Source organism: Brassica rapa, chromosome A09 (assembly GCF_000309985.2).
Source record: "Brassica rapa cultivar Chiifu-401-42 chromosome A09, CAAS_Brap_v3.01, whole genome shotgun sequence".
Classification (NCBI taxonomy): Eukaryota; Viridiplantae; Streptophyta; class Magnoliopsida; order Brassicales; family Brassicaceae; genus Brassica; species Brassica rapa.
In genome coordinates this window covers 37,570,542-37,597,831 of record NC_024803.2, presented here as the reverse complement: position 1 = coordinate 37,597,831, position 27,290 = coordinate 37,570,542, and the positions used below count along the sequence as shown (strand labels likewise).

At 37.9% G+C, this 27,290-nt stretch overlaps 7 protein-coding genes across 10 annotated transcripts; 3 read left to right on the top strand and 4 right to left on the bottom strand.

Annotated features, from left to right (window-relative positions):
* The first annotated feature begins 1,588 nt into the window (after nt 1-1,588).
* Nucleotides 1,589-4,708, top strand: LOC103841963 (SKP1-like protein 21). Of its 2 annotated transcripts, none has more exons than XM_009118555.3 (10): nt 1,589-1,783; nt 2,008-2,185; nt 2,558-2,782; nt 2,886-3,077; nt 3,158-3,268; nt 3,337-3,406; nt 3,650-3,738; nt 3,812-3,984; nt 4,102-4,217; nt 4,371-4,708. In XM_009118555.3, exons 2-10 carry the CDS (start codon nt 2,150-2,152, stop codon nt 4,391-4,393), a joined length of 1,035 nt encoding a protein of 344 aa, XP_009116803.1. In that variant the 5' UTR covers nt 1,589-1,783; nt 2,008-2,149; the 3' UTR covers nt 4,394-4,708. The 2 variants fall into 2 exon arrangements, with proteins under 2 accessions (XP_009116803.1, XP_009116804.1); XM_009118556.3 differs by having other exon boundaries at nt 1,627-1,803.
* LOC103841964 (U-box domain-containing protein 33) lies at nt 4,517-6,394 on the bottom strand. Of its 2 annotated transcripts, none has more exons than XM_009118557.3 (6): nt 6,160-6,394; nt 5,962-6,083; nt 5,582-5,703; nt 5,397-5,501; nt 5,054-5,312; nt 4,517-4,976 (listed from the first exon to the last, which is right to left on the bottom strand). In XM_009118557.3, the coding sequence occupies exons 1-6, from the start codon at nt 6,326-6,328 to the stop codon at nt 4,881-4,883; spliced, it is 873 nt and encodes a 290-aa protein (XP_009116805.1). In that variant the 5' UTR covers nt 6,329-6,394; the 3' UTR covers nt 4,517-4,880. The 2 variants fall into 2 exon arrangements, with proteins under 2 accessions (XP_009116805.1, XP_018510462.1); XM_018654946.2 differs by having other exon boundaries at nt 5,962-6,124; nt 6,156-6,368.
* On the bottom strand, nt 5,117-10,796 carry LOC103841962 (U-box domain-containing protein 36). Of its 2 annotated transcripts, none has more exons than XM_033279118.1 (8): nt 8,651-10,796; nt 8,453-8,556; nt 8,238-8,359; nt 8,046-8,150; nt 7,710-7,938; nt 7,317-7,640; nt 5,582-7,223; nt 5,117-5,501 (listed from the first exon to the last, which is right to left on the bottom strand). In XM_033279118.1, exons 1-7 carry the CDS (start codon nt 8,892-8,894, stop codon nt 7,035-7,037), a joined length of 1,317 nt encoding a protein of 438 aa, XP_033135009.1. In that variant the 5' UTR covers nt 8,895-10,796; the 3' UTR covers nt 5,117-5,501; nt 5,582-7,034. The 2 variants fall into 2 exon arrangements, with proteins under 2 accessions (XP_033135009.1, XP_009116802.1); XM_009118554.2 differs by having other exon boundaries at nt 5,361-5,703; nt 5,962-7,223.
* A 7,699-nt stretch (nt 10,797-18,495) lies between these two features.
* On the top strand, nt 18,496-21,564 carry LOC103841961. The gene is made up of 4 exons (XM_009118553.3): nt 18,496-18,793; nt 19,105-19,247; nt 19,325-20,461; nt 20,769-21,564. The coding sequence occupies exons 2-4, from the start codon at nt 19,118-19,120 to the stop codon at nt 21,389-21,391; spliced, it is 1,890 nt and encodes a 629-aa protein (XP_009116801.1). The 5' UTR covers nt 18,496-18,793; nt 19,105-19,117; the 3' UTR covers nt 21,392-21,564.
* A 170-nt stretch (nt 21,565-21,734) lies between these two features.
* LOC103841960 lies at nt 21,735-22,958 on the bottom strand. Its single transcript, XM_009118551.3, has 4 exons — nt 22,865-22,958; nt 22,385-22,490; nt 22,190-22,269; nt 21,735-22,098 (listed from the first exon to the last, which is right to left on the bottom strand). Exons 2-4 carry the CDS (start codon nt 22,451-22,453, stop codon nt 21,858-21,860), a joined length of 390 nt encoding a protein of 129 aa, XP_009116799.1. The 5' UTR covers nt 22,454-22,490; nt 22,865-22,958; the 3' UTR covers nt 21,735-21,857.
* A 101-nt stretch (nt 22,959-23,059) lies between these two features.
* Nucleotides 23,060-24,686, top strand: LOC103841958 (pentatricopeptide repeat-containing protein At3g61360). Its single transcript, XM_009118549.3, has one exon. The coding sequence runs from the start codon at nt 23,107-23,109 to the stop codon at nt 24,562-24,564; it is 1,458 nt and encodes a 485-aa protein (XP_009116797.1). The 5' UTR covers nt 23,060-23,106; the 3' UTR covers nt 24,565-24,686.
* LOC103841959 (UPF0187 protein At3g61320, chloroplastic) lies at nt 24,641-27,144 on the bottom strand. Its single transcript, XM_009118550.3, has 4 exons — nt 25,748-27,144; nt 25,319-25,486; nt 25,030-25,236; nt 24,641-24,937 (listed from the first exon to the last, which is right to left on the bottom strand). Exons 1-4 carry the CDS (start codon nt 26,408-26,410, stop codon nt 24,761-24,763), a joined length of 1,215 nt encoding a protein of 404 aa, XP_009116798.1. The 5' UTR covers nt 26,411-27,144; the 3' UTR covers nt 24,641-24,760.
* Between the last annotated feature and the right edge of the window lie 146 nt (nt 27,145-27,290).

Genomic DNA, 27,290 nt, shown 5'->3' with positions numbered 1-27,290 from the left:
ATTTTGTGGTTTGCTATTCATGATTGCAGATTTGCATTGGCCACCCTAGCCAGCCACCCCCACTTACCCCGTTACGTCGCGGTGTCATTTTTCTAATAAATAAAAAGCGAAAACCACTCAAATTAAAACGAGCTAAGAAAAAAACATAGGCAACCATACGGTAGCTAACAGGAGTAACAGCCTAACAGTCTGATGGACATCCAATTGGTACAGTTGAATAAAACTAACGAACATAGTAATATTAACTCAAATTAACTTTTAACTATATATAGTTTTCCTTTTGGTCTTGCGTCACCACAATTTGAAAGGACAAAAAGAAGGAATTTGAAGACATCAGTTGAGCCACCACAACACAGTTCCACAATATATGTTAGCCTTTTAGAGCCTCAAGGACTTCGTTAACAACCAACCAACCCTAATTCTCTATGTCCAGTGTTTATTTTTAGGATTATGGTTTTGCTCAGAGACGGACCTAGAAATTAATTTAAGGAGTGTTAATATTGTAATTATAAAGAAGAGAGAAGAAATTGAAAGTGTCTTGTGGTCGAACTTTGGTTTGGGGGGGGGGGGGGGGGGGGGGGTCAACAAATGGGTTTTAGAAAAAATGCCAAAGAATTTATGTAGATTTTTCATACAAACAAATATTTATAAAGATTTAAGGGTGTTATGTCACACCCCATTTCCCTTAATAGGTCCTCCACTGGTTTTGCCATTAGTTATATAAGTATAAGTTTTACATGATTCAGTTGTTACATCACGTATTCTTGGAACACTAATTATGTGTTTTTGTTTGGTATGTTATCTTTTTCTATCTTTGTTTGACTGAGTAGTTGATTACTTTACTTGGACCAATGCTAATTTTTTTTCCTTTCTATGTCTAGTATCGGCCGGATGAATATGAAAACCCGAAGCCTAACAGAAACTAAAGGCCGCTTGTGAAAAAGTTTAAATACAAAATTGCATGATGAATATCAAATCTGTTACCTATAAGCCACAACTCAACGTCTTTACTATTATGCCAAAGAGAACTATTTTCAAATGAATGCCGATAAATTATATAATTTTCTGTTGGCCGGAAGCTCAAGCTTCCATCGGTTGGTATCAGGGCCGGCACTGTCTGATGGGGACCAATCCACCAAGTGGAACAAGAGGTTGCAATGTTCTATTCCATGATATGTTGTGAAGGGCTATAGAAGCCTGTTGGATAAATACATCTAAATTGCACCATGCACCATTCTGTACCCTTGGGCTCCATTTTGGGCTTTCCTATTAATTGTGTGCGACGAAAAAAAGTTTTTAAAAACTCGATCGTTAGATTGGGCTAATACATGGGTCAGATATATACGAAGACCGTAAAAGTCCACACGAGAGCCTCTTCTCGATGGCAGACCTGAATAATATCCTGAGAAATAAATTAAAAGACACCAAATTTTGAAAAGACAACAAAAAAAAGAAAGAAAGAAAAAGACAGCGATCGAACAACCACAACACAGTCTCAAACAGCTAACTAACTAACCCTAAGTTTCTGTTTCCGCGTTTTAACCATCTCGAGCCATGAGCCACTACAGATCGTACACGTGGCTTTGATCGCGCCACACTCTCTCTCTCATTTCTTCTGTTTATATATTTAAAAAAATCCCAAAATTTTTAGCCTTCTTTTCTCTCTCTTATCATCATCTCCTGTCTCCTTGCTCAGTTCTACCGCCGTCGCCGCCGTTCTCTCCTCCGCCAGATTCACTTCTCTCCTCCACCGCCGGGACTCATTACCTCCTCCGGTTGCAAGGTTCGAAAACCTTTATATAGGTGTGTATCTATTGCTTTCTTTTCTATTCATTCGTTCGTGTAGCTTGAATCTTATTAATCTCTATTTACTAATTTAGACTTTGAATCTCGGATTCCTTTGAAATGAATTTGCTAATTTCAATATGTTGATTAGCCTCCCAGATTCAAAGTAAGGTCCCCGAGTGATTTGTTTCATCATACAAATCGTTTCTTCTCTTTTAACAGTTTGGTTTGAAGTTTCCGGACACTGCTGCTTCAGCTCAATCAATGCTCATTGACCTGGAGTTGAGAAGCTTGCCAGTGTAATAATAATAATAATATTATTATCTCAACGAGCTTAATAGCTGAAGATTAGGTCTTTAAATCAATGTCGGAAAGTGATATGGCCATCATTAAACCAGAGGTAAGTATAATCTTTTTTTTTTTTAATATTCACTGTATTTGGACTTTGTTGTCATAAATCATTTACTACAAAAGACTTATGCTAGTTATCTCATGGCTCAATTAATGTTTAGTGAGGGATAAGACTGTTAACAGTCTACATCTTGCATCTTATTTATTTTTTTAAGTTGTGATTAGTCTTTAGTTTTCATCATATGGGTTTTAACAACTTAACATGACCTAGTGGGTTACATCATGTATTCTTATAATACTTGATGTGGTTTTGTTTTTGTTTTTATTTTTGTTTTGACTGTTACTATTTATATTTTTGAATGTCTAGTTATTTACTTTAACCTTGGAGTAATTCTATTTTTTTTCTGTGACATCAACACAGATGATGAAATCCTATATATGGCTTGAAACATCTGATGGATCAATCCAACAAGTAGAACAAGAGGTTGCAATGTTCTGTCCCTTCATATGCCACCAAGTGCTACAGAAGGGTGGTGGATCTTCCAAGAACAATGCAATCTCTCTTCCACAGAAAGTCAATCCTGCCATGTTAAGCTTGATTTTTGATTACTGCAGATTCCATCAACTACCTGGACGTTCTAACAAGGTTTACTCATTGTCTTTCAACTAGAAACAAATGGTGACATGATGATAATAATAATAATAATCTTATGAGCCTTTTTTTCATGGAGTTTGTAATTGCTATTTAGGAACGTAAAGTTTATGATGAGAAATTTATGAGGATGGATACAAAGCGGCTATGTGAGTTGACCTCAGCTGCTGATAGTTTACAGTTGAAGCCTTTGGTTGATCTTACTAGTCGTGCTCTTGCACGGATTATTGAGGGGAAAACCCCTGAGGAGATACGTGAAATATTTCATTTACCTGATGATCTTACTGAGGTATGTATTCATCTCTTCTAATGATGTTACATTCACATCTGCGTCTTTATTTTAAACTTTTTTTTGGTATGATTTATCAGGAGGAGAAGTTAGAGCCTTTGAAGAACACGATGGATGATCCACGTATTCGACTCTTGAATAGATTGTATGCTAAGAAACGAAAGGAGTTGAAAGAAAGAGCAAAACTTAAGGTTTTGTTTAGCATTTACTTAAGTAAACTTTTGCAATAGCTTTATATTTTTTGGTATTTCCATGGCAGAGTATAGAGGTTGAAGAACATGTGGACGAGCGTTCTGTGGATGACCTTTTATCGTTTATTAATGGCAGAGGTACTTTTCGTATCTTCATATCTCTCCATGATGCCATGTTACCACATATTGGTTCATGTATTGAGCCTACTTTGATGCCTATATTAGCACTAAGCTATTTTAATAAGGCTGGTTTCTGGTTGCTGAGTGCCTAGTATGAGATTCTCACTGTCTTGTGCTGTAATCTCTTAGACTATTTATTGATCAGTATCATTGTCTTGTGCTGTAATCTCCTTGTTGATATCTTGGGTTTGTCTTTTGCAGATCACAAAGTGGTAAATACTTCCAAGAGCAAAAAGAAGACCAAGAAAAGGAAGGAGCATAAAAATGGAACATGCAAAGTTTCCAATAAGGTTTAAACTAGTTTCTCTCTGACTGCTCTTTGTTGGTAGTAATCAAGTATCTGAGTGTGTTCCTTGCTCTTAGGATTCACATAATTTACATTCTAAGCAACGAAGTGTTGATGAGACTTCGTCCAGCTTGGGAGGGGTATCTAACTTACTTAGCATGGAAGATGATATATTTTCAAGGAAGGCTGAGTTTGAAGATGGTTATATAGATGATGAAATTGATCCAGCTTTGAAAGAAATGCTTGATAGGTAAGTGTATCACTTGTTAGTTTAAAACTATTCATTGTCTGGTCAAAGAAATGCTTCCAGTGATCTCATGTAAGTTAAATAGTATATAATAAATGGTGAACTTCATGTAAATTACAGGGAGGTAGAGGATTTTGCTCGGAGACTGAACTCAAGTTGGGTTCTATCGGTAGGACAAGAAAGGCAGCCTGTGCACTTCTCCATAAACGGCAATGGGGACACAAGGCGACTGACAGGTACACACACAGTTAATCTTTGCATCTGATGTATCATTAGATGATGTTGCCTTGAATCACCACCCTTACATATACAATACTGAGTCTTGGATAGTATAGCTATAGATGACTGATGAGATATGGTTTGATTTGCCTCCGTTTTGAACATTGAAGGTCCAGCTGCAAGACACAAATGAGGCTGATGTTGACGCTAGCCTAATGGCTGGAACAGTTTTGGTGGATCTCCACATTTAGATTTGTAAGCAATTAGAGAGAGTTGTGTTGCGTTTCATGAGTGTTCCTCCTGTAATGTTTTTTTCCCCACAGTATGTTTTCGTTTTGTTTCTTCTTCCTTAATCCTAGAGCCTAGGATGCAGTTTTGCTCTTCTTTTTTTCTTAATGATCAACCTTTGTATACCACTTTTAATTCAGAACGGCTGAGAAAATCAGCTCGTTGGTTACATTTTCTGTATTTTCTTAAACTAAAGAATAATAATATGAAGTTTGTTTAAGTCATCACAAGCCTCTTACAAGCTGAGAAAAGAAAGCAAGTCAAAGCAGCTTAACCTCACAGGAACGGGTTATACAAATATTACAAGTATTTACAGATGTGATAAAAGATCTTTGCAGCTTTTATGTTCCTTTTCTTCTTTTTCTTTTGTAGCTTTTCAGGTAATGGAACGGTCACTCACACAGCTTGTGGTTCTGGATGGCACGCTTATGCCAGAGTTTGGTGGAGTGGATCAGGATGCTTATCATGCCTAGTCCCATCCCCGTGCACTGGTGAATCAGAGCAATAATAATAAGGAACAAAAGAAAAGAAAGAAAGGATTATCTCTTTATTAGTGCTTGCTTACAGGTAAAGAGGGAGGAGATGAGTGGTTTGATTTGTCTTCTGTTACACTTGGTGAAGCCTCAGATCCTCCAGAGTATGACAAGGTACCATCAGACCGAGAAGAGCTGGTTCTTGATGTTCCTTCCTCCTCCTCCACCTCGCTTTTCACCTTTGAACTTCCACTCAGCATATCTGAATTGGAGCTGCTTCGCGAGGACACAAGCCGCTGAAAGTCGGATAATAGAGCTGAGAGAGCTCTCACTTCATCCATTCTACCTTTCCTACATTTATTGTACACATACATGTGTCAGTAATAAAGCATCTACCAATGTTTCTATATATATAGCTACTGAAAAGATAACAACCTTGTGTGGATGAGATGCCCTTTGCAGATAAAACGAATGCAACAAGTAGGAGATGCGTGTTGGCATACAAAGATGGCTTTCCTCGACCTCAGTTCCTCCATTTTCCTAGCAAGTTGATCACACACCAATGTCAAATTCAAGATGAATAAAAAAAGAAACAGGTGAAGCCTAAGAGAACACAATACGTTGAATAGTGTTTGTCTGCAGCTGCTCCCATTATAAACTTCCTGACTTTATTCTCATGTATCATCTTCACAATCCCCTTCTCTATGGAGTCCATATCAACGCACAGCTTCTCTGCATGGACCTGCAAAAACAAATCTCCTTAGAAATGACACATACTTCATATCTCATGAGTATATGTATTAGCTGGCATTTGGTTTTCGGTTTGGTTCTTTCAGTTCTAGAGGGTTAGGATCTATTCCGATATTTAAAAAATTTAGTTCAGTTAATTCGGTTTTCGGTTCAGTTTAGGTAACAAAGTTGGGAACGGCTAATATTCAAGGTAATTTCGGATCCCATTCGGTTTACTGAGGCAAATTCTGAGGTACTCATCAACACATACCCCTTTCTTCAGGCAAATTCTGAGGTACTCATCAAGAATTTTCTCTGTTTTCGCCTTTTGCTTTTCTCTGTATGATTTCACTAACTCTTCATCTACCGTTGCAGCATCAAATCTGGTACCCACTGTGGAATAAAGAGAAAAAGAAAGATCAAACCCACTGACTCTTTGGATTTGTAGTGAGGGGTTAAAAAGACTTACAAAGAGGAATCATATGAGGAGGTTGGTGAACAAGAACGATGCAGATCTTGTTCCCTTGGGAGTTATCTATTGCCCATGTTAGATTTGACTTGTTCTTGGCAGTTTCTCTCCCCACGGCAACATATATTATCTCCTCCATCACTGCTGCTGCTTCTTCTTCTTTCTCCATGTTCTTCTCTTTTGAGAAAAGTGGTTGGAAGAATGGCTGGTTCGTTTGAGACAAGAAGCTGTTGTTTTCCCAAATGTTTTAAATAATGTGGAATCAAGAAAGAAAAAGATTTGATGAACGCATGTGTCATCCCTCTCTGGTGTAACTCTGTTCTTTCGAATATTCCATCTGGAGTTTTGTATTATTATCTCTTGTGTGTGTTTTTTAACTTCCATTCCCTTTGAGGGTCAACGACCTAATCAAACTCCAGGAGGTAACATTTTTTTCAGGACCCTTTCGTGCCTGTTTCCGAAGTCAAATAGTGATGGTTTCTTAATTACATTACGACCTCTCTGAATATTCAATATTTGTATTCTTTCTATCAAAATGATTCCTCTAATTTGGTTTTAAAATATACTTCAACGATTTGGTCATAAGTTTTATATCATATATTCATATTCCCACCATTTGTCAAGGTCTTATTTATTCTGTTAATTTAATTTTTATAAAGCTTACATAAAATTAATACTTAGTAATTTATAATTTAGAAAGACGATAATATATAATAAAGAAAAATATTACAGAAGACTGATTCATACCAAGTACCAACCAAACACCGGCTAGTGATAGGAGTAGGACAATGGGTGAATTATTACAAAACATCAAAAGTCATAACCATACATTAAAATTTAAAGTCTCCAACCGAGCTCGGGTCTGGTTCAATGTTTTAGGAGCTTGAAGCTTGAAACCATTCTTGGATTGCAGATCGAAGAGCAAGATTTGGAACCAAACTCGTGTGATGAAGCCTTTTGTTTGTCATTGGAGAAGTCTCGTGTCCTCTATTAAACCAGCCGCGTATGGCTTCTCCTTCATATGTAAAACCATCTGCTGCTACATATGGATCCTCCATCACTTCCTACAAAACATAATATGGTCTTTTTATGTTTATAACATTTTGATCATTCCAATGTTTATATTTTTTTGGTAATCTTTCCAATGTTTCTTTTACCTGTGTAATAGGACAAATGAAGTACTGAGGCGGTTCAAGGTCCTTAGAGGGAGATGCTTCCTCTTTCTCGCGCTTACTCTTCAGCTTTGACACTTCACTAATCTCTCTCTTCAACTCTTCTTGTTCATCCCTAAGTCTTCTCAACACTTTCATTGATAAGCTATACTTTCCTTGGAGGTTTGTAATCACCGTATTAGACTCCGCAATTCGTGTCTCGGCTTCTGATCTCATCTTTTCCATCTCTTCTTTGGCTTCCTTCAGTGACTTCTCTGTTTCTTTCCTACGCTTCAATTCATTGAGATAGCCATTTTCAGATTCTTTAGCCTACATGCATGGTAATAGATAAGAGTTAGAAAATTTTACAGAAACATGTCAGAGAAATTTATTTTATACCTTTTTGATTGCATCAATAGCAGATTTTTCAGCTTCTTTACGCTTAGACACTTCTAAGCGTGTTTCCCTATTTGAAGTGGCAGCTTCTATGAGAGCTACTTGGATCTGAACATCATCTTTAGCCATACTCGAACTTGCAACACTTTCAGTTCCTTTATTTATCTCGGATTGGGCCAAAGAACTTGACGATGTACCTTCTACATTCAAGTTATCTCTTCTTGCAGCTTCTCTGCATCAACATTATATCCAAAACAACACTTGTGTAGTGTGAATCACAAGAAAACCTCAAAGACCATAGCTAATCAGTGACTAAATTCCACTCATAATTGGCCAAACCTTGTACATATTAGGTATCCATTGCAGGTGAACCATATATGACAAGTATCTGGCGCTTCTCTGCTAATGTAAATAGCTTTCTTGGACTTTAAGTCTCTCATGCTCCTGCAAAATCAAGAAGTCTTTACTTGATCAAGAAGTCCATACTTAAGATAGCAAAAAAGTTGACTCTATGCTAATCAAACCACTTACATTGTATAGTTTCTATCAGCTGCTGCCCCCATGACAAGCTTCTTAACTCCACGCTGAGATATCAATTGGAGGATACCTTCCTCTACTGAATCCATTTCCATATATATCTTCTCTGCATTGACCTAATTAATTCACAAAATTTAACTTGAAGGTCAAGAAACCAAAACATCTTTTGCACAATCATAAAAGATATGGATGATAAAGATAAATCATACATGCATTTGCCTGCATATATTAAGGTACTTGTCCAAACTATTATGAGCTTTCTCCTTTTCTTTTCTATAAAGCCGCAGCTTCTGCTCGTGGAACATCTCTCCCGCTTGAAATGAAGAACACAAGATTCAATCATTTTAACCAAAAATATCTATTAAATTTTGCACAAAACAATTGCTAAGTGATTTAAATATACTTACGGGCTGAGATGTTCATCGGTTGATGAACATAGACGATGCAAAACTCTCTGCCTCTAGTGTTCTGTATTGCCCAAACAAGACTAGACTTGCTCTCAAGATCTCTCGCTACCACTGCTACATAAACCTTCTCATCCATCACCATCTCTGTTTTGCTAACCACCACTGGTTCACTTCTATCGCTGCCACACAATCTTAAAGAGCCAACCAATTTCACCGTTTCTTGGATCGGAATCTTTAACGTCATGGTCACTCCTTTCCATATAGAATCACACAATGAACGAGGAAAAAATACGTAGGATAAAGATTTGATCTAACACATTACTTGATGAGCCATGCTAGTCACACCCATAGAAGTTATATTTAAAGAGAAGAGGAAGGTTTGGATTATAAATCACAACACGTTACTTAATCACGTATCCGCGTTGACACGTTCCATAGCCTTATCACAGAAGGTGAAATGAATAAAGTATATTAGAATAATGGATAATTGTTTTGACTTTCAAACATGACTATCCAAGAATATGATGAATGTGATAGTTTCTGTGTATGTCAAGAGTAATGTCGACATAATGAAAGCGATATCAAAACTTCAAACATAAGTTAAGACGATTTCAGGCGTATCCTACAGAACTAGTGTCGTCAAAGCTGCGTATGCATGCTTACTTCAGCTCTTATTTTTCATTTGTTTTACGGTTGTGTCCATGAGAGTTAACCGCTTAGTAACGACCTGGTCTTCTTTGCCGCGTGATAATTAGTCTTAATCTATAAGATCTTAATGAAGATCATCAAGGTAACTTCCACAATTCTAGATAATCTAAAGAAATAGTTATTTTATTTCATGTGAAAGAGATAGTTCTGATTACTTACAATTTAATATATGTACAATTTCCAAGCAAAAACATCACCAGTGAGATCATCATTTCAAAGTTAAATAAATTACACGACCAATGTCTAGTATAGAACATGTCTTTCTTATTACAACAGAATCAAGATAAAATTTTAAACACAAATCTACGCGAATAAAAGTAAGTTAAACGTAAGTGAAAGTGAAAACCTTTTAGTTCAATGTTTTGACTAAGGTTCATTAGTAAGAGATTTGAGAGTTCAAACCTTAGAAAAATGAAAATTATGCAGATTATAGAGAGAAAAAAAATCACAAGAGATCTACCATTGAACATGAATTTTATAGGACGGTTCGGAGTGGTGCAGTCAGACGTGATTCTCATATCGTGGTAGAATTGTCGCCTACATAGTCGTCTATGTAATATTTCTCATCGTTGTAATACATAATTAATCAGATGTTTGAAAAAACATAAGTGAAATCACCAATTCAAAGTTTAATGTATCAATGTACATAAAATGTTATTCACATTTGGAAAATTTAAACACAAATCTACACAAGTTAAAACTAGCCCTCTAATTACGTAGACTCTACAAGAATGTGGTAAATGGGCCAAGCCTCCGGAGTATGTATTTTTTCTCCTCAGCCCATATACGGGGCCGTACGGGACATGCTATTAGTAGCATTAAGCCTTCTGAACGGACAAAATTGCTACTGAGTTTTATGTGTCGAGTGTCGACCAAGAAAGATCTTGCATTTCCATAAGTGTACTTTTATCATGAAGTTTTTTTCTGATTAACCTGGAGTATTCCAGGTCCATAAAGAGGCATTGACTAATCTTCCAAAAAGATGTGCAAGGGATAAATCCTTTCTCTGGACATTCAAAAGGAATTTAAAGTATGAATCCATATCCGTGTTATGTAATTAGGATAATTGTCATTTAGTTTCGCGTAGCAGATGGGTTGAAACGTATTAGCATTCCAATCCCGTTTCCTTATCACCCGACCACAATCACCCGGTGAATGAAGTCTTCTTTTTGGAGTTATTTTTGGATTCACCTTCTAGAGTGAACCTCTAGATTCACCTCCTAGAGTGAACCTCTAGATTCACCTCCTAGAGTGAACTTCTAGATTCACCAACCAATAAAATTTCATTATTTTAAATTAGATATCTTTCAAAAAAGGAAACAAAATATTGTCAAGTTATATTATATATTTTTTTTAAAAAAATAGTTACAGAAAAATGAATTAAGAAAATAAATTTAAAAAGAATAAAAAATATTTTAACGTCATCAGCAAAACACTAAACCCTAAATCCTAATCCCTAAACACTAAATCCTAAACCCTAAACTTTTGGGTAAACCCTAAACCCTTGGATAAATCATAAACTTTAAACACTAAAACCCTAAACCCTAAATCCTAAATCCTTGAGTGTTTAGTGTTTAGTGATTTTGATTTAGAGTTTAGGATTTATCCTAGAGTTCAGGGTTTACCCAAGGGTTTAGGGTTTATGATTTAGGGTTTAGGGATTAGGATTTAGAGTTTAATGTTTTGCTGACGACGTTAAAAATATTTATTTTGTAATTACTACTATTTTCTTCTTTTTACCTTTTAATTTTAAAAATATAATATAATTTGACAATATTTTGTTTCTTTTTTTTAAAAGATATCAAATATGAAATAATACAATTCTATTGGTTGATGAACCTAGAGGTTCGGGTGAACTTAAGAATAAGTCTTCTTTTTGTGTACCCAATATTATGTTATGTCCTGCATTTCAATTGTTGGATTTTCAATTATTATTTTAAACTTTCTTATGAACAAGCATTATAATTTTCGTCCCAAGCAAAAATAAAACATAAATTTATATTTAGTAAACATATATTTTTTATATAGCCAACAAAAAGATTTAGGACAAAGTTAAATACATACAGTTGGAACATAGTTGGTAAGACTATGATGACCATCTTCTTCCGATTCTAGTATTTGTCTTGTTCGTGGGTTTAAAAATGTTAGTCGACACGTACATATATTCTATTCTATTGCTATCTGGATATAAAAAATATATTAATGACTAATAATGTTTTGTACTACATATTTAATGAGTACTTTATACCTGTTTTAGTAAGAAACATATACATCGCACAAACCTAACTCAATTATTTACAGACATTTCAAAGTCTTCTAAGCTTGTTATGTACAACAGCGGATATATTATAGAGCTAATAGGATCGACACAATATTATTGAAATAAGCATATATAATTTATTAATTTATATAAAAACTCAGCTAAGTTTTAAATAAGTGCCTGTATCAATCACATTACCTGACATATTATAACGAGGATGGCGTTAATTTAATGGTGTGTATGCTTCGAAAACAGCCAATTTTCGCAGATTGCGAATAAGATAATTAACAAAAGGTTATATAAACGGATAATTGATTAGTGCAAACAAATATGAAACCGTCCACTAGTGATGTTTTAGTTTCAACAGAAAAAATATTCACTCTTCGCATTTTTATTATTTTCCGGACATATACGCAACCATGTTGGTTGGATCGATTGCATGCTGATGACATAACACTTTTTTTTTTGTAATGAAATTTTAAGTGCTTATATTTATCGAAAGTTTAGTCAAATATGACGACTTTTAAATTTTAATATATCTTCACCCTTTTCTGTTATATATATATATATATATATATATATATATATATATATATATATATTGTAAAGTTTAAACCATTATGCTAATAAGCTAAATTATATCAAAAGTAAACAAACTTAATACTTGTAAAATTTAAAGGTTTATATTTGTTAGATATAACGTTATAATGTACCTTTGAGACAAATAGCACTATTAAAAGACAATTTAAAAGGTATTGAGGTTGGGGGGGATCCAATGTGGAAAAAAATGATTGGTATATATCCTTTCACATCATAGCTTTGTTTTCTAATATGTTTCCCTTTTACTGTGTTTTCTAATATGTTGGGGTACATATGTGAAGAAAACACAGTCATTTTTCTAATATATATGTTGGCTAATGCAAAATAAACCTTCGTAAATCGCAGATCATCTTAAAAAGTACGGAATTATAATTTAGACGAGTGTGTTGCGTCTCTGAAACTGTCGGCATATAATAATTTCAAAATTTCAATTGATTATAAATGATACAAGGGTATATCTTTCGTTTAATGGCATGATCATTATTATATTTCACAATGGACATTTTAACTACTAGTGCATATAGTGCGAAATAAAGTTCTAAACATAAAATATTTTCATTTGCATTTAAATAAAAATATTAAAACTCAAACTATATGAGTAGGTGATTAGCTATTAGTTGTCAAAATTATCAAAGCTGAACATCGTTGAATATTTTCACATTATGCCGATTATAGTACACGTCAAAGTCGTATCATAAATAAAGTTTGGCAAGTGCTATTCAATTGTCCTTTTTTAGAATCCGAACTTAATTTATGTATAGTAATTATAGTACTTTCATCATATAAATGAGAATTAAAATCTAGATAAACTAGGTTTGAGAATTAAAATCTAGATAAACTAGGTTTGGTGAATAGGAGAACTAAGACATTTAAACTATCAACTTCAGCTTACTAACTAATACAAAACTTATATATTATGTCCAGAATATGAATTGTAATATTACAATTTATCAGCAAAATGTGTTCATAGTGGAGACTGCATGAAAATATGTCATCTTCGACTTTTTCTTCATTTAATCTCTCTTTTTTTCCTAATTTTCTGATAACTATTTTGACTTTGCAATTCCCGTCACGATTGAAATTACTACTCTACTCCCGGCATATTCGTGATGTACGTTCCTAGTTGCGACTCCTGTAGAGGACCATAACCTACCTGCTTCAGCTTCACCAAACCTTATCTCTCCTATAGATAATAGTACGTACATATACGTAATAATCTAATATAAATAACACATTCATTACAGTCTCGTGAATGCACTAACACACATATATATATACAATGACAGCAAAAAAAGTGTATGCATATATATCAAAATACAGTTATTGGTGAGTTCTCCAATGGCTGCCGTACCTTGAAGTGAACAAATACAATACTACTAACAAAAAGACTTGATCCTCACTTTGTCATAATCTAAGTTTTTGTCCTTTTTCTGGTAATTTATTAAATTTGTGTGACTTTATACCTAATTCTGTTGGATAATTCCAAGCTTGTGGAAACTTAACATATTATTAGATGTTTAATATGTTAAGATAAACACAATAAGGAAACCTAGAAATAGGAAAAGGAAGTTTCTATTTAGGTTAGGTTTGTGTTTTCCATATCCCACATGTTAAAGGGAATTGTCTTTCATATAAATATAGGTCTAATGGAGAGGTGTTCCATATGATCTAAGAGAAACATATTGAGAGCTTTAGTTTTGAGTAGTTTCTAAAGCTAATAAGAAAAGTTGTTCTTATAATTCTTTGTGTTTCTAAGAGATTTGAATTGGTATCAGAGCCTCAGGTTGGAGACTCGATCTAAGCTTAAGTTGTAGCTTAAGATCCTGGTGCTTGTGAACAAGAGATCGCGACGGCAAGATGGCTGACGTGACTAGGGCTCCACGCACGAAGGACTTTGGATCTACATCCATCCAATGTCCGATGTTGTCATCGACAAACTACACAGTTTGGTCGATGAGGATGAAGGTTCTACTACGTGTTCATGAAGTGTGGGACACAATCGAACCTGGTTCAGATGATCAAAAGAAGAACGATGTTGCGATAGCTCTTTTGTTTCAATCTGTTCCCGAAACATTGATTCTCCAGGTGGGAGAACAAACCGCATCAAAAGAGATCTGGAACGCCATCAAGTCGCGACACCTAGGAGCTGATCGTGTAAGGGAGGCGAGACTTCAGACGTTGATGGCGGAGTTTGACAGGTTGAAGATGGATGATTCAGATACGGTCGATGACTTCGCGGGGAAGATATCGGGCCTATCATCCAAAGCAACCTCGTTGGGAGAAAACATAGAAGAATCCAAGATGGTCAAGAAGTTCTTGAAGGGTCTTCCAAGACACAAGTATATCCAGATCGTAGCATCACTTGAGCAAGTCCTAGATCTCAACTCGACGGGGTTTGAAGACATAGTAGGAAGGCTTAAGGCGTACGAGGAGCGTGTAGGAGAAGAAACTCAGAAAGAAGACCAAGGGAAGCTGATGTTTTCGAACAATGAAGAGCATAGTCAGAGGGGCTATGAGAATTCCCGTGGTAGAGGAAGAGGACGGAACGGTAGAGGCAGAGGTCGAGGTAGGTCACACAACCAAAACCGTGCGTCACACACCGAAGATAACAACTCGAAGAAGAATCGTTCAAAGCTGATATGTTGGAGATGTGACAAGCCTGGTCACTACGCAACTGTCTGTCCCGAAAAGACAGAGAAGAATCAAGAAACTAACCTAAACGAGACAGAAGAGGCTGATGCACTCTATGTACACGAGGTGGTGTTTTTGAATGAAGATAAGGTGATTCCGAAGAATCTTGATATCGACAAAGGCAATGCAAGTGTCTGGTATTTGGATAATGGAGCGAGCAATCACATGACAGGGAACAAGGAGTTCTTTTCGAGTTTGAATCTCAACACCAAAGGGAAGGTGAAGTTTGGTGATGGATCGTGTGTTGACATTGTAGGAAAGGGTGTGGTTACCTTTGTGTGCAAGACTGGAGAGAAGAAGGCACTCAAGGACATATACTACATACCCGATCTGAAGCACAATATATTGAGTCTTGGGCAAGCAACAGAGAACGGATGTGAGGTTAACATGAAAGATGTCTACTTAACGCTCACAGATTCGCATGGAAGGTTGCTAGTTCGTGTGACAAGATCTCCAAACCGTCTCTACAAGACCCCTATGGAGATAAGCTACCCGGAGTGTTTACATGTCAGGGACGTAGATGCTACATGGAGGTGGCATGCTCGACTAGGACATATAAGCTATGGAGTGATGAACAACATGGTAAGGAAGGAGATGGTCGTAGGAATGCCGTGTGTAACACACGAAGAAAGCGTGTGTGACGCATGTCTCGCAGGAAAGCAGATCAGACAGTCATTCCCGACCAAAGCCATGTTTCGTGCGACAAAGCCATTAGAGTTATTGCATGGAGATTTGTGTGGTCCAATCACACCACCAACGCCTGCAAATAATAAGTATGTCTTTGTATTGATCGATGACTTCTCTAGGTATATGTGGGTTATGCTATTGAAGGAGAAGAGTGAGGTATTCGATCGATTCAAAAGGTTTAAAGAGAGTGTAGAGAAGCAGACCGGGTCAACCATCAAAACCTTTCGCACCGATAGAGGAGGAGAGTTTACCTCAGCTGAGTTCAATCTATTCTGTGAAGAGAATGGAGTTAAAAGGCACCTAACCGCGCCTTACACACCTCAACAAAACGGTGTTGTGGAGAGGAGAAACCGAACCTTGATGGGAATGACAAGAAGTATGCTGAAGGCAATGAAGATGCCGAACTACTTGTGGGGTGAAGCTGTACGACATTCAACTTACCTCATCAACAGAGTTCCTACAAAAGCCTTGAAGAATCAAACACCATACGAGTGCCTTACATCGAGGAAACCAAATATCAAGCACTTGAGGATATTCGGTTGTGTAGCTCATGCGAAAATCACTGGTCCTTATCTGAAGAAGTTGGATGAGAGATCAAAGAGTATGGTCAATCTTGGAACTGAGCCGGGTTCCAAAGCCTACAGACTTTATGATCCAGACACAAGGAAGGTGATGGTGAGTAGAGATGTGATTTTCGATGAAGAGAAAGCTTGGGACTGGGCGTCTACAACAAACCAAGATGATTGTGAACCGAGCATGCTTAAGCTTCCACATGAGGGTGATATAGAAGAAGGTAATGATCAAGGTGAGGATCATGAACAGGAAGCTATAAACCAAGATGAGGAAGAAGAAGAAGATGCGGATCACAATGCAAACCAAAACGGTGGAGGTCAACCGCTGGTGACCAGACAAGGCCGAACCATAACAAAACCAAGATATCTCGATGATTATGTGTTACTTGCAGATCAAGAAAGTGCAATGCTGTTGCTCACAGTGGATGGCGAGCCAGAGAACTATTTTGAAGCTGAACACGTACGAGAATGGGTTGAAGCGATGGTGGCCGAGTTGGAGTCTATCACAAGAAACAAGACATGGAAACTTGTGGATAGACCGGCTGGAGTGAAACCCATAGGGTTGAAGTGGATCTTCAAGATCAAGAGAAAGGCGGATGGTACAGTGAGCAAGTATAAGGCGAGACTTGTGGCAAAAGGCTATGTACAAAGAGAAGGAATAGATTTCGACGAAGTGTTTGCACCAGTGGCAAGACTTGAAACCATTCGACTCTTAATAGCCCTCGCAGCAACGAACGGTTGGGAGATACATCACATGGACGTGAAGACCGCTTTCTTGAATGGAGATCTAAAGGAGTTAGTGTATGTAACTCAACCTGAAGGTTTCGAAAAGAAAGGAGAAGAGGATCGAGTATATGTGTTACACAAGGCTTTGTATGGGTTACGCCAGGCACCCAGGGCATGGAATGTAAAACTCGATCAGGTTCTCAAGGAGATGAGATTTGAGAAGTGCACGAAGGAACCATCAGTGTACTGCAAGACTGAAGGAGGAGACGTCTTGATCATTGCCATCTACGTTGATGATCTATTTGTGACAGGGACTTCACTTAAGGTGATTAGGCAATTCAAGGAGGAGATGTCTAAGAAGTTCGAGATGTCAGATCTAGGTAAGCTAACGTACTACCTTGGCATAGAGGTGATTCAAGGAGCAGACGGAATCAGAATAAAACAAGAGAGGTATGCTCAAGGAATCCTGCGTGACACAAAGATGGAAGCGTGTAACGCAACTCAAATTCCAATGGAGGCGAATTTGAAGATCTCAAAAGCTGAAGATGAACAAGAGATAGATGCTACCGAGTTCAGAAGAATCATAGGATGTTTGAGGTATCTGCTTCACACAAGACCCGACCTGTGTTACGCAGTAGGTGTTCTTAGCAGATACATGCACAATCCGAGAAACTCTCACGGACAAGCCATCAAGCACATACTGCGGTATGTGAAAGGAACAACAAACTTCGGTCTGTTCTTCAAGAGAGATGGGTCAAGGAGTGTCGTTGGTTATAGTGACAGCAGTCACAACATTGATCTCGATGACGGGAGGAGCACGTCAGGACATGCATTCTACTACGGTTCATCACTGATTACTTGGACGTCGCAGAAGCAGCAGACGGGTGCATTGTCATCATGCGAAGCAGAATTCATGGCAGCAACAGAAGCAGCGAAGCAAGCTATATGGATCAAGGAATTGTTGAGTGAGATACTAAGCAAAGAAGGCGAGAGAGTCAAGCTTAGGATCGACAACAAATCAGCCATTGCTCTAACCAAGAATCCAGTTTTCCATGGAAGGAGTAAGCATGTACTCAAGAAATATCACTTCATTCGTGAGTGTGTGGAGAACGGGCATATCGAAGTGGAGCATGTGCCGGGTGTTGAGCAGAAGGCCGACATCCTTACCAAGCCATTAGCAAGGATTATGTTCAAGCAAATGAGGAGCTTAATCGGAGTTCAAGAAATTGATCTCCCTAATTCAAGTTGGAATTAAGGGGGTGAATGTTGGATAATTCCAAGCTTGTGGAAACTTAACATATTATTAGATGTTTAATATGTTAAGATAAACACAATAAGGAAACCTAGAAATAGGAAAAGGAAGTTTCTATTTAGGTTAGGTTTGTGTTTTCCATATCCCACATGTTAAAGGGAATTGTCTTTCATATAAATATAGGTCTAATGGAGAGGTGTTCCATATGATCTAAGAGAAACATATTGAGAGCTTTAGTTTTGAGTAGTTTCTAAAGCTAATAAGAAAAGTTGTTCTTATAATTCTTTGTGTTTCTAAGAGATTTGAAATTCTCTAATTTATATTAATAAATTTTATAACACATTTCTTTTTTTTTCTTTCCTTTTCTATTAATCTTGAGGAGTGGTTCCATATTTCTGGTGAGAGAAAACAGCAGGGTCTTCTGCTAAATCAAGAACACTGTGTGTTCAACATCTCCCTCCTCGTGTTTCGAGCGTTCGTTACTTCTTAATTTCATCATAATTTGCGCAACAAATAAGCCGCAATTTCAGCTAAAGTCCGGTGAAAAAAAAGGTCTTTATCATCTTTTTTGTGGAAAACAGCTAAAAAGTTGTAAAATGGATTTTTATTAATCTTCTTCCAGCAAGTATAGGATCAGATTCTAAAAGGTATACTCTTTAATCTTTGTTCTTCTTCTTCTTTTTGTTTTTTTTTCTTTATAAAAAAATTCACTTGCATATCACTCAAAACAGTAATAATCACACAATGCATTTGTGTGAGTGACTGATGAAAAAAAATCATGAAAACAGAGTTTTAACAGATCACTGCATGATGATTTCAACCACTATACCAAATTATGATTATTTATAATTATTATTCTTATTATTCAGATATGATATATTCTTTGCTTGTATTTTTTTTTTTTTTGAAACACTTTCTTTGCTTGTATTAACAGTTTCTTTTACCACTTGTATTGTAGTGTGAACTGTTTTATGGAGAAAAATTGTGGGAGAAGAGAAGGGATAAATCAAATAGGATGTATGTGGATGTTCATCAGCATCTTTGGATCTAATCAGAAGCGTCTCTTGATGGAAAAGAAACATAGAAGCAAAAGATTTGCAGGTTTTGGTTTCATTAAACATGTTGTCTTAAAGATTCTTACTTACTTTCTGCTATAATATATAAACTAACTGATGCAGGTACTAATGAGAGTGTTCAGAAACTTATTGAAGAGGATATCGATGTTTCTATTGCTGGTGATGAACATGTAGAGGCTAAGGCTTTTAAGGATGAATCTGAAGAAAAGTTCAGAGAGATAATCAAACGGTTGATAGCTCAGAAACAAGGAGAGATCCAAAGCTGTAAGGACTTGTTGGAGGCTTTTCATGTTTTGGATTCTGAAGAAGAATCACTCCTCAAGAAGAAGGTTTCACATGAAGATTCTCAAAGCTTGGGAGATTCCAAGAGAGTAGTAGAAGAAGAACAAGAGGCTGTGTTGTTACCTAAAAGAAAGTGTAACTTCTTCAGCAAGAAATGGAGATCAGAAGAGAGGAAGAGAAACAGAACATCTCAGGTTACAAAAACAATTGTTGTTTTGAGACCTACTCCAAATAGCTTGGATGTTGATTCTTCATCAAGCAACAAGTCCAAAACCGGGAGAATCTTTTCCCGGTTTATTATCGGTTTACTCAAAAGAAGATTACAAGCTTCCGTTGGAAAGAAGTCATGTGATGTTCATGTTGATAAGAGCCATTGCGTGCAAGAAAAGATACAGAGTAAATCCGGGAAGCATGTTTCAGATGAAGAAGAAGAACCGTTATGTAGTGAAGGAACAAGCGAAGATTCAAAGAAGATTATGTCTGGTTTGTATATTGCAGCAAGGAAACACTTGTCTGAGATGCTTGCAAATGGAGATATAGATGTGAACTTACCAGATAAAGAAGTACCAAGAATCTTGGGGCAGATTCTTTCTCTCCCTGAGTTCTCATCACCCGGAGATAGCCCTAGTTTGATCCCTACGCATGATTTGGTTAGCACTTTAAGCCAAACAACCGAGGTACCAGAGATGCTGCAATGCAGTGAAGATTCAGATAAAGATGATGAGACATTGTTCACCATAGATGTCTCTGTTCCCACAATGCTTTCAGACCATGTGAAGGAAACTGAGAAGACAGAGATAGAACCAATATTTGAAACTACCAGCTCTTCCATTTCCAGACAAGAAGACGGAGAAACTGCCACTGATGTGCAGGGAAAGTTAAGTCCAGTATCTGTCCTGGAAACTCTCTTTACAGATGATGAGAGTAGTCCAACAACAAGCACAAGATTCAATTCAGGTATGTAGTCTTGGAATGTCTGGAAACACTCTTTTTAAATTCGTTGAGATCTCTGTAGATTTACCGAAAGCAATGTACAAAGACAAAATTGTTAAATTTTATTAGCTTAACATAAACTAGATAAAACCATAAGACTATATATAAGAAAACCATAAAAACTCCTTAAAATAAGAAAAATAGTTATCTAAATTTAAAATAATTAATAAAATAAACGATAAGATATATTAGTATGATCAGCATGCATTGAATAAGAGGGTTGATTCTTCTGAACTTGGTTTCTTACTGTTTTTTTCTGACTCACATTCAGCTGAAAAGAGGATACAACCACTCTGCATAAGATTCGACGAAGCTGACTCTCCAAAACAAGACAAACCCAACAATCTCAAAACAAGCATGGATGACAAGGAGTTGACACTTGCATACATTAAAGCCGTTGTGAAATCCTCAGGCTTGAGCTGGGAAGAGCTTTTGACGAGACCCTTTTACTCTGAACAGCTTCTTGACCTAGAATCAACAGATGACATAGCTTTCTGCTCTACACAGCTCTGCGACGATAAGAATCTCCTCAACGACTGTATCAATGAAGTTCTTATGGACTTCTGTGAGAATGAACTGAATCCTGGCCCTTGGATTACGTTCCTGAAACCTGAAGTCCAGCTAATCTCAGACATGGAAGTTGCAGCTAAAGTGGCACAAGAAGGAGTTTACTGGCATCTCTTGCCTTTGCCTTCTCCTCACACTTTAGATCAGATAGTGAAGAAAGACATGGGTAAAGCAGGAAGCTGGATGGATCTCCGGTTTGATATTGGTTGGATTGGTTCCGGCACGAGTGAATTGATCCTTGGTGATCTAATAGAAGAGATCATCAGAAGCTGCAGAGACATGGTTCAGGCTGAACCAATGCAGGAACAGAACAGCAACAGCTTGTGACAAGGCACTTTGTTTTAAGATTTTGTCTATCTTGTACAGTTTCACTGCCACTGCAAAGGTCAAAGATCTCTAGTTGACCTTTCTAGTGCAATGGCACCACCTGAGCTTTTTTTTAACATTGGCAAAGACTTGAATAATTTTCTACTTCAATACTATGTTTTTGCTTTCCAGTAGCCAAGAGAGTTTTGTATGAGTATGAGCTATAGAGTGGTAATAGGGCTGGACAAAATGACCAGAACCGAAGAACCGAACCAAATCCGACTCGAAAAAGATAGTCCTGAAATCCTAATTAAAACTTGTGAAGTATCCGAACGGATCCAATCTGAAGAACCCAAACCAAATCTAACCCAAAAATAATTCAATCATGTTTCCAATAGAATTGAAATTATAAGGTTTTAGCTCTTCACCAACAATGTAACCAAAAACAAACAAGCTCATGACTTGAAGTATACTACATCAGAAAATACTAACGAGGCGTACTTTTGTTTTGTCTTTTCTTTCCGAATGCTTGGCTTTTGCTTTCTGATTCATCATCATCATCATCCTCACTCTCATCAACGGCGTTTTTGCTAGAACCAGCGGACTCGGCCTCAGCTCTTACCTGTTTTCTTCTCCCTGCATCAAACTTGGCTTGTAGTTTTTGGTCAAGAGGGTCGTCCGAGGGTCTACGTTTCATTTGACGTGACACTTTAGCACCAAGTCCAAGCCTATGCAAGGTGTTAAACAATACTTATATTCAGCTTTGTATTCGCAAACGAAATGCAAAATCAACATGTAAAAGAATAAATATTGCTTCACCTGGGTGGTCGAGCTTCTTGTTGAGCCTCAGTAGGATCATCCTCTGCAGGCGTCGACATGTTGGCAACCCACTTCTCAGCCTGGAAAACGAGCAAACACAGAGCCATAAGATGACACCAAAATATATCAATGCAAGTAAAGAAGCTAATCCAAACATGGTTTTCTAGAAAAAAAATTAAAACTTCCGATTCTTACAAGTTTTAGTGCCGTATCCGTCTTACGAATCTGTGGAGCTCTCTTCTTCTTTGCCGTTTCCGTTGTCATTGCAACTAGAGTACCACCACCACCACTACCAAAGTTCCTGCTTACATTACTCACAGCAGTAAGAAAAAAAGAAGCATAAGTAAGCTCTTGTTAAATCACTAGTTGTATGCCAACAAGTTAACCTTAACAAGTTCTACATTCTTCACAAAGTTCTAACTCCCTAAACCTAACAGTCATGAGAGAATAGTAACAAGGATAGATTTTTCTAAGTTGATACACTTATAACTCCTCTCTTCACACAAACTATATGTCAAAATTTAAATCAACAAAGAATCTATACACTCTGACAGGCAAATCGTCGAACAACTTACGTGCATACCCTAAATAACTGAGCTTTATCTAGAAAAAAACGCGTAACCAAACATAAACGAGCAAGAATCACGAATCTTCGCGCGGGTTGAACATACATACCCGATAAAAAAAGAAAGAAGCTTGAGCTACCGTCAAAGGAACTTTCTCTCTCCCACTAATACCGACGGCGAACGATATAGCTCCTGCTTATCTATATAACCAATATAAACCAAATTCGAATTAAATTATTTTCCGATTTGATTTTGGTTCGGTTCGGTTCGAATCAATTAAACCGTACCGGCCACGACGGTTCCTTTTAGGTTTCTCGCATTTCTTCTTAATTATTTCCTCCGGTTGTGAAAATGCTTAAGAAAGCTACCTCCGACTCGTATCGTCTTCTCCTTGCTCCGGCGACAGAGATCGAACGTATCACAACGATCATCAATGACCACCCCTTCCCAAATCATCCGATCCAACCCACTCTCGCCAAGCACATCCCTCTATCATCACTATCACCGCCCCTCGTCTCCGAAGTCCTCGGCCGTCTCTTCGCCGCTCACTCCAACGGCCTCAAAGCTCTCGAGTTCTTCAAGTACTCGCTCAAAACCCCCGAATCGTCTCCCCCGACCTCCGACTCCTTCGAGAAAACGCTCCACATTCTCGCTCGGATGCGTTACTTCGACCAAGCTTGGGCTCTAATGGCGGAAGTGCGAAAGGAGTATCCTTTCCTGCTGACGTCCAAGTCGATGAGCATCCTTCTCTGTAAAGTCGCGAAATTTGGATCGTACGAGGAGACTTTATCAGCTTTCAAGAGGATGGAGAAGGAGATTTTTAAGAAGAAGTTTGGCGTCGATGAGTTCAATGTCCTTTTACGAGCGTTCTGCGCGGAGAGGGAGATGAAGGAGGCGAGATCGGTGTTCGAGAAGTTGCATTCGAGGTTTAAGCCTGATGTGAAGACGATGAACATTCTTCTTCTGGGGTTTAAGGAAGCTGGTGATGTTACGGCGACGGAGCTTTTTTATCATGAGATGGTGAAACGTGGATTCGAGCCTAACTCCGTTACTTACGGCGTTAGGATCGATGGGTTTTGTAAAAAACGGAACTTTGGGGAAGCGTTGAGGCTCTTTGAAGAGATGGGTCGTGGGAAGGTTGAAGTTACGTTGCAGATAGTTACTACTTTGATTCATGGAGCTGGTGTGGTGAGGAATAAGGTGAAAGCGCGCCAACTGTTCGATGAAATTCCTGAGAGAGGGTTAAAGGTTGATTGTGGAGCTTATAACGCTTTGATGAGTACGCTTATGAGATGTGGAGACGTGAGTGGTGCGATGGTGTTGATGAAGGAGATGGAAGAGAAGGGGATTGAGGCTGACAGTGTAACGTTCCACTCTGTGTTTATTGGAATGATGAAGTCTAAAGAGTTTGGGTTTGATGGGGTGTGTGAGCTTTACCAGAAAATGAAGGGAAGATCTCTGGTTCCGAAAACACCAACGGTGGTGATGCTGATGAAGCTGTTCTGTCAGAATGGTGAAGTTAACTTAGGACTAGACCTGTGGAAGTATATGCTGGAGAAAGGGTATTGCCCTCATGGTCACGCATTGGAACTCCTTACCACTGCACTGTGTGCAAGAAGAAGAGCTGATGATGCATTTGAGTGCTCTAGGCAGACTGTGGAGAGAGGAAGATGCGTGAGCGAACCAGTCTTTAGAATGTTAGAGACCTCCTTATCAAACAAAGGCGAGTTGGAGAAACTAGAGGAACTCAAGTGTAAGATGCAGAAGCTGCATAGCTTTTTGCCGCCTCCTGGAACACAGTTAATTTAGAAGGTAACTTTTGTGTAATCAGTTCTTGTTTGCAAACAACCACATTGAGTGATTAGTGTATGTTAAGTTGTATACATTGCCAACAATGTAGTAATTTTTAGTAGAAGATCAAACTTAGCTGATGATGAAGCTATACAGATTCCCCTAGCAACTCGTATAAAGTGTTTCTATACAATATGTAAACATCAAAGCTAAACTAAGATCTGTGCCGACCATTTGATGAGTGGTTGACTTCGTGGAACCTTATCTTTGCAACGATCCGGTTACGTATGATAGACTCAGATTTAACAGCTTCTTGGATGTTACTATGCACAAGAGCACAAAGCTCGTCTAAGGCCAACATAGGGAATGGCTCTTCTATAAGAACACCCACCTGCATCGTTGAAAGGTTTCAACCTTTAATAAGCAAAAGAAGATGAAAATATTATAATAGTATGAGAGTGGAGGAGTAGGGGTATCACGTACTTCTTCTATGCAGAAGAGAGAAGCAGCACTGATGAAAGTAGCAGGAACAACAATCCAATGGCACTCATCCCAGAGAATGATTGGTAGAGTTAGATGCCAAAAGACTAAAAACCTCGAGGTTAAGCGTGTGTAAGCGAGAGGAATAGGGATGCCCATTAGCTGTTCACACACTCCAATGCCTTCATGTAAATGTAGCATCTTTGATTCCTAGCAGTGACCACAAGGAAGGAACATGTGTGTTGGTGCCAAATGGTTCATAAATGATAGCAAAATGGTTCAAGAAAGCTACCAACAAATCTCTCTTGGTATCGTCTAGTTTCAGCAGCTGAAGGCTCTGAGAAATGAACTCGATTACACAACGAGGACGATGCTTAGATTCAATAATCAGAGACAAGTCATCTGCTTCAATCAAGTTCCGGAGATCTCTTGCCACATCTGAACCATAAGTAACATGGCACTGCACAAGAATCACATTACACAAGTCCACAAATTATTAATTTATTTTATATCTATATATAAGATATTTTAGTTTTTTTGGGGTTTAATTATATAATTATTTTGCTGAATTAGATATATTATCAAAAGAATTTAGACAATTGGATTTGTACTAACAATATTACTTAACTTAACATATTTATACTAAAATTAGATGATTAAGAAAATCGTTTCGGTTACGACCGGTTTGCCGATATAACCATGGATACAACCTAATCATTACCTTAAGAGCCACAGGGAAAGCTGCAACATAACGAAGAAGCAAGTCTTTAATAACCAACTCATCACCAGAGCCATCAACAGAACAAATCACTTGCCTAGCTAAATCATCAGTGCCAGCAATGATCCCAACCCAAGCTTTCCTCCCTTCTTCATACCTAGAATACGAAGCTTCCGTGCGGAACACGAGAAGCAGCGCCAAAGCAGGAGCCGTGAGCTGATACGGCAGAGAAGAGGATCTCAGAATAGGGAAGACGCTAGGAAGCCAGTCCAACGCCACGGCGGAGTTATAGCTCGCGATGAAGATAGCAACAGACGTGAAGAAGAAGACAGGAGGGATCAGAGAGAGTATGACTCGCGAAGAGAAGCTAGAGAACAAGTGGTGTACATGGCGGAGAGAGCTCCTGTGTTCGACCCATTTCTCGTGAGTGTAGAGAGTGCGTTTCTGCTGCATCCCACGCTCTTTGATCTCGTCTGCCCAGTCGGGGACGGATCTGAGGAGAGAGATGAGGTTCTCGGTTAGGGTTTTGGCGCCTGAGAGGTCGGATTCAGGGCCTGGTGAGACGCGGGGAGGCTTGAGATGGAGGGGTTTGTTGCGGAGTCTTGGTTCGGAGAGTGATCGTTGAGTGAAGTTAGAAGAGACGGATAGGTTCATGGATTGATACATTGGTTTAGGGTTTAGGATTTGGTGGAGAAGAAGATGATTGATGATGCAGAGGAAGAAGAGTGATGAAAAGGAGACTTGAGGTGGTGCTTTAAGGTTAGGTAAAAACGGTTGCTTTCAAAGATTCTTTACGCTCCGTTTTAAAACGATGTCGTGTTTCAGCTACTATTGGGCCTTAGTTTCATTAGCTGGGCTTTACGAAGTTTATAATAAACGGCGTCATTGGGAGAGGATGAATTACTCTTTACTACAGTGATCCATTATAGTTCTTGATCTATGGTCTGTTTGATTTTGTGTTATCAAGTGTAAAAAGAAGACACTGAATTCAAAATTGATTCCAGCTTCTAAAGCCAAAGCTGTTCAAACAATGGAACACTAGACAGATGATATAGCACACCTTTTTTTGTCACATATAAAAAAAGCAAACTATAGTTTTCTAATTGCTCAAAAAACCACATTACATCATTAATAAGATGTTCCACCAGTGTTAGAAAGCTTATATGTAATGGCTCTACCTCCACATTAATGTTTAGTCCAAGATTTTGGTATCTGTTTTGGAAAAGTTTTGATTCATTCTTGTGTAGTTTTACATTCTCAAGTATTTATAGTGAAGTGTATATAGTTAGAATCTAAAGATTATTAGATCCATTGAAAGAGAAAAGAAACAGAGTTTTGATAAATTCATCATCATTCATGAATAAGCTATGAAGTGGAATCCAGAGAGGAACAAGTCTCGACTAGATCACATCCACATTCTCTCACTCTTATCTCTTGGCCGTGAACTCCACTCTCTCAAGTCTCATGTTTCGTTTGACACACGCGCCTCCTTGAACTGAGCCACACTCCTAGACATTGCTAGATGCTAGAAAGAAGTCTACTAGAG